The sequence below is a fragment of the Hyaena hyaena genome, unplaced genomic scaffold (genome assembly GCF_003009895.1).
Source record: "Hyaena hyaena isolate Hyena2069 unplaced genomic scaffold, ASM300989v1 scaffold_615, whole genome shotgun sequence".
NCBI lineage: Eukaryota > Metazoa > Chordata > Mammalia > Carnivora > Hyaenidae > Hyaena > Hyaena hyaena.
The window spans coordinates 654,615-667,855 of NW_024081248.1; the positions used below are offsets into that span (position 1 = coordinate 654,615).

General features: G+C 38.5%; 1 protein-coding gene across 1 annotated transcript in view; it reads right to left on the bottom strand.

Annotated features, from left to right (window-relative positions):
- Positions 1-13,241, bottom strand: part of KIAA2012 (KIAA2012 ortholog) — a 109,294-nt gene that overhangs the window by 8,142 nt on the left and 87,911 nt on the right. The window contains exons 16-18 of the mRNA XM_039257403.1: positions 6,346-6,436; positions 3,173-3,329; positions 1,305-1,404 (exon numbers count right to left, since the gene is read on the bottom strand). Of these exons, the coding sequence (XP_039113334.1) occupies positions 1,305-1,404; positions 3,173-3,329; positions 6,346-6,436 (348 nt within the window). The remainder of the gene's footprint in view (positions 1-1,304; positions 1,405-3,172; positions 3,330-6,345; positions 6,437-13,241) is intronic.

A 13,241-nucleotide genomic window follows, 5' to 3' on the forward strand; every position in this document is an offset into this window, starting at 1 on the left:
GTTTTGAGAAGGATGGTTCACAGACCACCTTTTGAGAAACTGCCTTATCCTATGTGGATCAACTGTAATTCAATAGTCTTGTAAAAAAGTTCTGTTTCACCCTGACCTACGGTAGAGGCAAGACTCTCCAGGGGAGAAAACTACAGACACAGATGGAAAGTCCTGTCTCAAGAGTCTGGCTTGGGGCTGCAGCTTCATAGCCTGGCAAAGTTTAAGCCTTCCACACTCTAAGAACTCCTTTTCAATTCACCTCTGGGGACAACAAGTATTTCCTTTTTCAAGTCCTGCCAATGCAACCCATTATGGGCTACAACTATGTAAAGTCAGCAAGACTTTAAAAAGCAAATCTCAAAAATTGGGGCGCCTGGGTGGCTTAGTCGGTTAAGCGTCCAACTTTCGCTTAGGTCATGATCTCGCGGTTTGTGGGTTCGAGCCCCGCGTCGGGCTCTGTGCTGACTGCCAGTTCAGAGCCTGGAGCCTGCTTCAGATTCTGTGTCTCCCTCTCTCTCTGACCCTCCCCTGCTCACGCTGTCTCTCTCGCTCTCTCCTAGAAATAAATAAAACATTAAAAAAATTAAAAAGCAAATCTCAAAAATAGATTGAGCTCAGGAGATGATCCAGTGTCATCCTTTCTGACAACCTTTGATTTGTCTTCTGAATCATGTGGCCAGGAAAGAATAGGTGTAAGTTATAGGCTAAAGAAAGTTTTCAGAAGCATGGGAATCTAAATTCCTTGCAAGGTACAAGACAGGGAACCAAGAAGAAAAATGGTAACTAGGGTAATAATTCAGAGCTTGTTTTTATCTTTCCCCTTCCCAAAGCTTTCACTGCCCAATTTTCAAAGTATGGTACAGTTATTAGTTCATAGAGGCCATGGTAACAGCATGCATTTGGATCCACCACTTCACTGTTTGATCTGTTTGGTGTTATTCAAGCCACTCAATCTCTGTCAAGCCTCAACCACTACATGATATAATAATAACGCTTAGTTTATGAAGATGTTTTAGGGATTTCATAATGTCACATATGTAGGGCTCTTAATAAAGTGAGTATTCAGTAAATAGGTGCTATTATTATTTCTTATCTTGATCACAGGTCTCCAGGCAACCTTGGTTTCCTCTCTCTTCTCTATCTCCTAAGATACTGACAGGAAGTAAGGCTGTAGTACCGTCTTGACTGAGGTAGTCAAAAAGACTCAAAATAGGTAGTTTGTCTCATTAGATTCATGATAATTCTCTGTGACACCTCCCAGCCCACATTACTTGTCTTTTCTTGGGTCATTCCCCAAGGGCACATTCTCTTACCAGCAGCAGCCTCTGCTTTCCTGTGGATCTTCCCTTCTCCCTTGGACTTGTCTGTCTTGGTTCTTTTCTTTTTCTTGGCTTTGCCAATCAACTCCATCTCCTAAAGGTGAAAAATTAAGGAAAAGGACCATGATATGTGTAGGAAACAAACAAACAAAAGAAACCCATCAAAGGGAGATTGTCTTGAACAAGACAGAATGGCTTAGAATGGAACTGGGGTGGGTTCCACATGAAGCTGGAGAGCAAGTCTTAGAATGGAGCTGGTGGGAGATCCTCAGGTTCAGCCTTTCATTTAAAACTGCTAGGTATAACGTCATGGGAGTAAAGAGGAACAGAATACATTTTATGATTGTCCCCTTTTTGGATGCTAAATCATGATCTACAGAGCTGGATCAAAGTGAAGCAATTTTCAATTTGATAGATTGCTATTGTGATAATTAATATTTAACTAGTTTAAATCAAACCAGCTTTATTTACTGTTGTATCATTTGCTAACTTTCTGGAGGTTTCTCAAGCAGATGAGTCATGTCAGTCTTTACCTTTCCCCATGGTCTGGGACAAAAATGGAGATTCCTCCGAAGAGAGGATGGCAGAGTGGATACCTTAGTACTTGTGATATTTTGACATAAGAAATAGATATTTGGTCTTCATCCCCAGTTTCTGGCACCGAATTTCTAAAACCATTGTAATGTTTGGAGCATAAATGTAGTAAGAGTGGCTTTTGTTAGTCATTAATAAACCCCTTTCAACCACACCTGAGATGTGTTAATGAGCTTTTGGAAGGCACCTAAGGTGGTGGGTTGCTGGTTGCCAGGGAAACCAACCATATGATTAGAGGGTTAGAACTTTCAGCCCAACACCCCCAACCTCAGAGAAGGGAGAAAAGGCTAAAGGTTAAGTATCATTTGACAATGCTTTTATCAATCAATGCCTATGTAATGAAGCCTCCATAAAAACCTGAAGCAAAGGAGTTTGGATGGCTTATGGGTTGGTGAACACATCCAACACATCCACATGCTAGGAAGGTGGCACACCTCAAACTCCATGGAGAGAGAAGTGCCTATTTTGGGGACCCTTCTGGATCCTGCCCTATGTATCTCTTTATCTGGTTGTTCATTTGTATCCTTTAAAATATCCTTTGTAAGAGGCATCTGCCTGGTTCAGTTGGTGGAATGTGTAACTCTTGATCTTGGGGTTGTAAGTTCAAGCCCCAAGTTGGGGGTAGAAATTACTTAAAATTAAAAAAATATATTCTTTGTAATAAATCAATTATAGTAAATAAATGTTTTTCTGAGTTTTGTGAGCCATTCTAGCAAATTATCAAAGCTGAAGAAGGGGTGCGGGAACCCTCTATTCACAGCTTGTTGGTCAGAAGTATAGGTGACAACCTGGGACTTGTGATTGGTGTCTGAAGTTGGGGAGAAGTCTTGTGGGTCTGAGCTCACCCTTAACCTGCGGGGTCTGTGCTAACTCCAGGTAGTGTCAGAATTGAATTGTAGGACAGGCATCCCTTCTCCCACACAAAAAAAGAGTTAGACACCCAATTGGTGTCCTTTGAGTTGGAGAATTGATTGATATGGGAAAAGACTCCATACATATGGTGTCAGAAGTGGTATGTGTAGGAAAACTGAAGTTTCCTGTTCGTACCTTTGTAGGAATTAGAAACAGGCACCCCATCCTTTAGAAGGATGCAGTCCCATATTGGGGTACAGGGCATAGTGAGTTAACACAGAATGGATTTCAGCTCTCATTTTCTCCCTTTGTAGGTACCCTTGTATATATAGTAAGCAATCTGTATAACTGTCCATGGTACCTCCAGTGAGAGCAACATCCAGAGAGGGCTTTTGAACCAAGCTCCATCAACTTACACTGATGTTGGCTAGTGCCCGATGGTTGAACAGTCGTGGTTCAGTTTCCCCTTCTCTTCCTCTTGGAAGAAGAGATGTGTCTTTAGGACCCAACCTCTCTAGGGACTCGTGTCCTGGGAGTCTTCTGTGCAGGTCATGTACATCATAATCTCTGGCACTTTAAGAAAGAGCAAAACAACAGGACCAAACTAAAAAACAAAATAAAACAAAGCAAACCCCACAAAACTAGTGGACAAGGAAGAGTAAAGGGGACAAACATTGAGCCCCTGCTTCTGTGGCACTGTGATGGGCATTTTACACAACTTGGCCAACCCTCTTTTTCTTTTTTTCTTTTTTATTTTTTTTTTTTTTTTGAGAGAGAAACACACACAGAGTGTGAGCGGGGGAGGGGCAGAGAGAGAGGGAGACACAGAATCCGAAGCAGGCTCCAGACTCTAAGCAGTCAGCACAGAGCCTGACTCTGGGCTCAAACTCATGAACTGTGAGATCATGACCTGAGCTGAAGTCGGCTGCCTAACCGACTGAGCCACCGAGGTGCCCAACTCTCCTTTTCTTAACACATCCTTGAATAGGGGAGATTAGAAATTTGAGTGTTCACTTTTGGGGTTCTCTCCAGTGAAATCCTCAATTTAGGGAGCAGAAGAAATAGTTTATCTCTCTGGGGTTGCATATCTATGCCTTTAATTGAATGACATGGGGTTATCTAACTGAAATTTCTTCTATCAAAGGCTTTGCTGAAAAATACATGACCTTTAAGAAAGAGTCTTAGGCATGAACAGACATTTTTCCAGAAAAGACTCCAAATGGCTAACAGACACATGAAAAAATGTTCAACATCACTCATCATCAGGGAAATACAAATCAAAACCACTATGAGATACCACCTTACACCTATCAGAATGGCTAAAATTAGCAACTCAGACAACAGATGTTGGTGAGGATGCAGAGAAAGGGGGACCCTTATGACTGCTGTGGGAATGCAAACTAGTGCAGCCACTCTGGAAAACAGTGTGGAGTTTCCTTAAAAAATTAAAAATAGAACTACTCAATGACCCAGCAATTGCACTACTAGGTATTTATCCAAAGGATACAAAAATGCTGATTTGAAGATGCATATACACACCAGTGTTTATAGCAGCACTATTGACAATAGTCAAAGTATGGGAAGAGCCCAAATGTCCTCCAACTGATAAATGGATAAAGAAGTGTGGTGTTTATATATACACAATGGAATACTACTTGACAATCAAAAAGAATAAAATCTTGCCATTTACAACAATGTGGATGGAACTAGAGTGTATTATGCTAAGCAAAATAAGTCAGAGAAAGACAAATATATGATTTCACTCATATGTGGAATTTAAGATACAAAACAGATAAATATAAGAGAAGGGAAGATAGTATAAAAACAGAGAGGGAGACAAACCATGAGAGACTCCTAAAAACAGAACAAACTAGGGTTGCTGGTGGGGTGTTGGGTTGAAGGAAGGGCTGAAGGGGCAAGGGGCATTAAGCAGGACACTGGTTGGGATGAGCACTGGGTGTTATATGTAATTGGTGAATCACTAAATTCTATTTCTGAAAAATAAATAAATAATGTGATTAAAAAAATAAAGAGTCTTAGGAACATGTAACTATCAGTCCATTCTTTTATGCCCTCTGAATTCTATTCTCAACCAAATCTAGCCACCAAAAGGTCATGTGCTATGTTTGTGTGATGGATCCCTTGTAGAATTGCAGTCACTGACTATCTGCCTTGAGGACAACTGACTTATGTTCTCTGGGTAAAAAGGTCACTAAGAAATAGCTAGGTAGTTTCAGTAACAGCTGCAGTAGCAGCTAGTGTGTGCCAGGCATGGTTCTGGGTGTTTTATTTTTTAGCTAAATCAGTATTATATTCGCTGTGCTGTGCTAGTACAGGACCTTACTATAGAGACTTGAGAAATATTTGCTGCATGAGGTAAATGGAATTTCCCATAAACATATAGGTCTTTAAATCATTCAATGTCACTCTATAAAAACCCACAGAAGGTGTATCCTTTAGAATTTAGTGCTAGGAAAATCTTTATTTCCCCTGAGCAATAGGTATGCTGGAAATGAGAACCACAGACTGACTGTTATTTCTTCTTCTTCTTTTGTGTTTTGTGTTTTATTTTTGTTTTTTGTTTTTACATTCAGGAATCTCTGTATCAAATCTGAAAGTCTGATCTTTAGTCACAATGGCTCTAATGACTTTTGTTGGGTGTTGGTGTTTTTCTTTTCCTCTGGCTTAAAGATTTTTTTTTTCTTTTGGTTGTCTCACCTTTTTCTTGCTAATGAGGTTGTTGTAAGCCATTTAAATCAATTGTGGAAGAAACTGAGGTATAAAAGTTAAAAAATGGAATTTTTTCATATAGCTGCCTTCCCCCTCAGGTGCCTTTCTTTCTTTGTTCCTAGGGATCATAAATCCTTTTTGACTCAGGAGGGCATCCTTACACCAAGAGACAGGTGAGGTTAGGTTGTCAAGTCACTGATAGTCATGCAAGGTCACAATAGGTTGTAGTTCAAGCTGTCACTGCTAAGTGGAGCTTAGGTGAAGTGACTGGGGCTGACTGGTTGAGCTGCTGGTTAGTGAGCTCATTGGAAGGACATAGAGAGCACGTAGGAAGCACTTACTACGTATTAGCAATTAGTTTTAGTATTTTTAAGTATTATTTATTTTACCCAAAGTGGAGTGAATGCTGAGAGGAGAAACCAAAGTTGAATTGACAGAAATCACCTTACTAGGCATGTCTGTAGATCCCAGCTATGTAGACAAATGGAGAAAGCTGTTTCCACACTGTAAACTTCGCTCTTCACCCACCCAGTCAAAGAATATGGTTTATGTAGGAAACATGTCACAATATAATCCTCCCCAAGAATCCGTTTCTTAGACAACAATTCTGGTTGTTAGAGAATGTAGTTAGCCTGAGAATCTTCATGCTTAGAAAAATAGAAATGAAATTAATTAAAAAACAAGAAAAATGAGGGGTCCCTGGCTGGCTCAGTCAGTAGAGCATGCAACTCTTGATTTCAGGGTCATGAGTTTAAGTCCCACATTGGGCATTGCGATTACTTAAAAAAAAAAAAAAAAAAGAAAAGAAAAATGAAATAAAAGTAGAGCAGTCCATATGATCACAACTTTGAACACTTACGTCTTTTGGACAGCATCTGACTCAAAGGTCTGGATGTGCTCAGCAAGGGAAGCACTAGGAGGGTCAAGGTTCATACTCTTCAGCTCCTGGTCTGTGAAGACAAAGAACATCCTTAACAGCCATGGATAATAGACAAGGATCCCAGACATGGGAAAATGTCTACCTGATTAGTAGTCAACAACATGCAAATTAGCACAATAAAGTATGGTATACCTAGAAAATTAGCAAATGCTGCACAAACCATTGCTGGCACAAACCAAGTGACATTAAAATTAGTAGACCCTTTGGGAAAGTGATACAACGATATGTACCAAGAACCAGAAAAATGTTCTAGTCTTTGATCAGGAATCTTACTCCTGGATATTTATCATGAAGAAATAATTCAAAAGAACAAGCTTTTTTGTACAAAGTTTTTATAACTTTGTTATTAATAATGAAAAAGTAGAAACAGCCCAACAATGGGAGACTGGGGAAGCAATTTATGATGCATTAATTTGACATTTAAAATTATGATTTAAAAGATAAGCAATATGAGGGCACCTGGGTGGCTCAGTCGGTTGAGTACCTGACTTCAGCTCAGGTCATGATCTCACAGTTCGTGGGTTCAAGCCCCGTGTCAGGCTCTGTGCTGACAGCTCAGAGCCTGGAGCCTGTTTCAGATTCTGTGTCTCCCTCTCTCTGCCCCTCCCCTGCTCGTGCTCTGTCTCTCTCTCAAGAATAAATAAACATTAACAAAAAAAAACATAAGCAGTATGGAAGACACGACATAAAGAAGTAAAAATGTAAACTATAGAGCATTGTAATAAAACTCTATAAAATATGTATGTAAATGAATAAGGGCTGGAAGAGAAAACAAAAAGAAAATAATAGATTAGGAGGTTTATATGTATTTAAATTTTTTCTTAAAATCCTAGTGTGGTTGTAACATTGAAAATGACATTGCTTGGGGCGCCTGGGTGGCTTAGTAGGTTAAGCGTCCGACTTTTGCTTGGGTCATGATCTCGCGGTTCTGGGTTTAAGCCCCGCGTCGGGCTCTGTGCTGACTGCCAGTTCAGAGCCTGGAGCCTGCTTCAGTCTGTGACTCCCTCTCTCTCTGACCCTCCCCTGCTCACGCTGTCTCTCTCTCTCTCTCCTAAAAATAAATANGATTGGGTAGAACAGATACTTCAACATTATTTGTCCTTGCATCCATGAGCACGGAATGTCTTTCCATTTTTTGTGTCATCTTCAATTTCATTCATCAGTGTTTTACAGATTTCAGAATACAGATCTTTTATTTTCTTTGGTTAAATTTATTCCTAGATGGGGTGCCTGGGTGGCTTAGTCGGTTAAGCGTCCGACTTTCGCTTGGGTCATGATCTCACGGTTTGTGGGTTCGAGCCCCGCGTCCGGCTCTGTGCTGACTGCCAGCTCAGAGCCTGGAGCCTGTTTCAGTCTGTGACTCCCTCTCTCTCTGACCCTCCCCTGCTCACGCTGTCTCTCTCTCTCTCTCCTAAAAATAAATAAAACATTTAAAAAAAAAAAAAAGAAAATGACATTGCTTAAAAAATGCCAAACATTACAACTCAATAGCAAAATAACCAAACAATCCAATTAAAAAATAGGCAAAGAATCTAACAGACATTTTCCAAAGAAGACATACAGATGGCTAACAGGCACATGAAAACATCATGAAAAAAACATGAAAACTCAACATCACTAATTATCAGGGAAATGCTATTCAGTGAGATATCACTTCCTACCTGTTAGAATGGTTAGTATCAAAAAAGATAAGAAATAAATACTGACAAGGATGTGGAGAAAAGGGAACCCTTGTGCCCTGTTGGTAGGAATGTAAATTAGTGCAGCTTCTATGGGAAACAGTATGTAGCTTCTTCAACACATTATCCAGCAATTTAACTTCTGAGTATTTATCTGAAGAAAATGAAAACACTAATTCAAAAAGATATAGGCATCCCTACCCTACATTCATCGCAGCCTTATTTACAATAGCCAAAAATGGAAACAACCTAAGTGTCTATTGATGGATGAATTGATAAAGAAGACGTGGTATATATACAATGGAACATCACTCAGCCTTAAAAAAGAAGCAAATTTTGTTATTTGCAACTACATGGATGGGCCTTGTGGGTATTATGCTAAATGAAATAAGTCAGAGAAAAACAAATACTGCCTGATTTCATTTATATGTGGAATCAAGAAACAAATTAACAAACAAGACAAAACTCACAGGGAACAGATTGGTGGTTACCAGTGGGGAAGAGGGTTGGGAGCTGAGAGAAATTAGGTGAAGGGGGTCAAGCAGTAAAAACATAAACATAGAGGTGCCTAGGTGGCTCAGTCATTTGAGCATCAGGACTCCAGATTTTGGCTCAGGTCATGATCTCATAGTTCATGGGTTCAAGTCCCACATTGAGTCCTGCGTGCTGACAGTGCAGAGTCTGCTTGGGATTCTCTCTCATTCCCTCTCTTTCTGCCTTCTCCTGCTTGCACACACTCTCGCTCTTTGTCTCTCTCTCTCAAAATAGATAAATATAAACTTAACAAAGAAAAAATCTTTAGATATACAATATAAATGAGTCATGGGGATGATGTAAAGTATGGTGACTGTAGTCAATAATACTGTAGTACATATTTGAAAGTTGCAAAGAGCAAAGCTTAAAAGTTCTCATCACAAGGAAAAAAAGTTTTTGTAACTAACTGTATGATGACTGTTGATAACTAGACTTATTGTGGTGATCACTTTGTGGTATATACAAATATCAAATTATTATGTTGTATACCTGAAACTAATATAATGATATATATCAATTTTCTCTCAATTTAAAACATTTTAATTAAAATTTAAAAATCCAAAAAACAAATGTTACCCTATAAGGAAGACTTACTCAGGCTACACACCTAGCACCCTTTGCTGGACTCTCTCAAGACCAAACGGGGTAGCTCTTTGTTTTTTATTTTTAGAGAGAGAGACACACACATACACACACAGTAAGCAGGGGAGAGGGGCAGAGGGAGAGAGAGAGAGAAAAAAAGAAAGAGAGAGAGAGAGGGGGAGAGAGAGAGAGAGACAGAGAGGGAGAATCCTAAGCAGGCTCCACGCTCAGCATGGAGCATGATGCTGGGCTCAGTCTCATGACCCTGGCATCATGACCTGAGCCTAAATCAAGAGTTAGATGCTCAATCGACTGAGCCATCCAGGTGCCCCTGGGTAGTTCTTTTAGAATGAGAAGAGTCCTCAGACTAAGACTTCATATTGGACTAGGCTACCTTTTATCTCACTTAAACAATTTTTTTTTATTGTGAAAGATATATTTCATTACAGAAAATTTGGAAAACACAAGCACAAAGAAGAAAAAATAACCCACAGTCAACACATAATTATTAGAATGATTAAAATGACTGACTATACTAAGTATTGACAAAGAGGCAAAGGAACTAGAATGCTCATTTACGCTAGTTGGAAAGTAAGATGGTACAATGACTTAGGAAAGTAGTTTGACAGGTTTTTAAAAAATGTTTATTTATTTTTTTTGAGAGACAGTGTGAACGGATAAGGAGCAGAGAATGAGAGGGAGAGTGAAAATCCCAGGCATGTTCTGTACTACCAGCACAGAGCCTGACATGGGACTCAGTCCCACGAGCCATGAGATCATGACCTTAGCCAAAAATCAAGTCTCAGGCACTTAGCCTACTTGAGCCACCGAGGTACCCCAGTTTGCCAGTTTCTTAAAAAATTAAATATTATATATATCATATCATCCAACCATCCTAGGCATCCTACTCACTAAGGAATGAGGGGCGCCTGGCTGGCTCAGTTGGAAGAATATGTGACTCTTGATCTCAGGGTTTGAGCTCCATGTTAGGTGTAGAGGTTCCTTGAATAAATAAATAAGTAAACTGGGGAAAAAAAAAAAAAGGAATGAAAGCATATGTCCATATAAGGACTTATACACAAATGTTCATGGCAGCTTTATTGGTAACAGCCCAAATGTTCATCAACAGGTAAATGGATAAACAAGCTGGTGTATACATGCAAAGCAATATTACTTAGCAGTAAGTAGAAACGAAGCATTAATACACTAAGCAATATGGATGCATCTCATAAGAATTACATGGAATGAAAGAAACCAGACCAAAAAAGGGGTAGATACGGTATGACTTCATTTATAGAAAATTCTAAAAATGCAAACTAATCTATTGTGACAGAAAGCATATCAGTGGGGTACACTGGGAGGCTGGGACAAGGGAGGCTGGAGTTGGAGAAGACATGAGGAAACGTCTGGCAAAGATGAATGTTTTATCCTGACTATGATAACAGTTCCATGGGTGTATATGTATATCACACCTTACCTAGTAGATCTTAACAGTCCTCATCATAAGAAAAAACAATTGTGGAGCACCTGAGTGGCTCAGTCGGTTAAGTGCCCGATTTCGGCTCAGGTCATGATCTTGCGGTCTGTGAGTTCGAGTCCCACATCTGTGCTGACAGCTCAGAGCCTGGATCTTGCTTCAGATTCTCTATCTCCCTCTCTCTCTATGCCCCTCCCCGACTTGTACTCTGTCTTGCTCTCACAAATAAATAAAACATTAAGAAAAAAGAAAAAGAAAAAACAATTGCAACTACATGTGGTGATGGATGTTAAATGAAGTTACTGTGGTAATCATTTTGCAATATACACATAAGTCATGTTGTACATCTTAAACTAATACAATGCTATATGTCAATTATATCTCAATAAAACTAGGAACCATCCCCAAATCACAGCAATTTTTGGTATTTCAATGAAATAAAATTTATTGGCTGAATAATTTTATATCCTACCGAATAATTACACATCATTAAAACCTAAGAAAAAGTGAAGTTGACTGCATTAAAATCTTTATGGGAAAAACAAATAGTATTATTTAACATTTTAAAAAACTTACCTAATCATAAAATTTAAATAAATGTAATTTATTATATGTCAATTATCCCTCAATAAATCTGCTTAACAAAAAACTTAAGTAAAACTATTAATACAAATAAAGTGCCTAAGTTGTGTTGGCATTTGGTAAAAACAAACAAGAACCAAAAAAAACCTCACCCATGATCACTCTATTCACATACAATTAATGCAAATATTTTGGTGTGTATACTTTCATGGATATATATATATATATATAATCAATATATGCTCATTTTAATAGAATTTTAAAATATGTGTATAATTTTAATTTACTGTATGTTACTAGAATTTCCCATATAATTATTCTTAAAAATTATTTTAATAAACAGCATAGTATTTCATTGTACAGATGAGCCATAATTAACTTAACCAAACACGTAACTTTTAAAATTCAGATTGTTTCAAATATTTTATAATTATAAAGAACTTTGCATTTCATTGAAAGGAAAGTTTTTGATTATTAAAAGGCCTACTCTTTTTCCACATCTACGATTATTAAAGGATATACAGACTTTAAGGCACAATGTTGACTGCCAAATTGTTCCCCAGAAAATATATACTGATTTAACATTTTGAGAAAATGGTCATCTATTCCTTCACTTATCACATACTTATTAAATATTTACTACATGTTGGGAATTGTGTTAGGTGCTAGGAATAGAGTGGGGAGTCAGATGGACACCCCCCCCAACCTGTCCCTGGTCTCAGGAGCTTAAATTTTATTGGGGAAGATAGATATTAACACAAAATAAAACAAAGCCAAAAAAATTTTTTTAAAGGAAGACTCTAATATTCAATCCCTATTTCTCTTTGAGCAGTAGATTCTTGCATTAATTCATTTATTTTTACTCAATTTTCTTTATTTAAAGGCATTATAACTTTAAAGAAGGATTGGAAAAGAAAAAATTCACCTGTCATCCTACCAGCATCATCTCCTTAATATGATAGTTAATCCATTTTTTCAGCATTCAAAGTTGTCCATGACATCCCCACTCCTTCCCAGCTCAGGGCGCCTTTGTAAGTTGGGCTTTCTTCTGCCATTCCCAAACTTTAAGGGTGGCATCTACTGTCTCACCCATCAACCCCCAGAACTAGCAACCTCCAGAACTAGCAATGGGGACAAAATTGTTAATGTACAGGGTGGTTGGGGAAACTGGGAAGGTTGATTTGGGTGGTAGCTTGGAGTTTATTTTGTCTTGGATCATATGTAATATTAACAGAGAGTTGGAGATGGTTTAAGCATCTTCATTTTAAGAGAAATTCTGTGGGGGTTTCATTCCTTACCATGGCTGTAAAAGCTGTTTCATTGGACATTCATGGCTGTTCATAGCTTTCGAACACTTGGACAGGGCACTATGTGACCAGCAGAGGGCGCATTTGTATTGACCAAAAGTTGAGTGTCTACATTAGTGTAATTTCACCATTTTGATGAGAATTGAGAGTTCTGGGAGGTGGATCATAGAAAAGAGCTTCCCCTTCCCCAGTAAAATAACCTGACACTTCAGAAATATTGGGACAAACCAAGCCAGTGCTTTGAATAATAATTTACAACTTTTAACTGCTTTGAAAAAATCTGTAAAATATTTTAAGAATGGAGAGTATAGAAAAAAAAATACTGTAAAATGAGTATCCATGTACCTACTACCTAGCTTTGTGAAATCTTAACATTTTGCCATATCTGATTCACATTTTTTTTTCTAAAGAAATGAAACGTTTCAGATACACTCCAAGGCTTCATTGTATCACATTCGATATCATTTCTGTCACTTTCTCCCAGTGATAACCATTCTTTTAAATTTGGTATTTGTCCATTGAACACATCACCCCCAAACACGGCACCTTTGCATGTTAAATATTGCAAGCTGGAGGCATTTGAAAAATGGCAGGTGAAGGAAGGATTCTCTGACCACCACCCCCTTCTGCCCTGAAGCAGGTTATAAGAGCCTC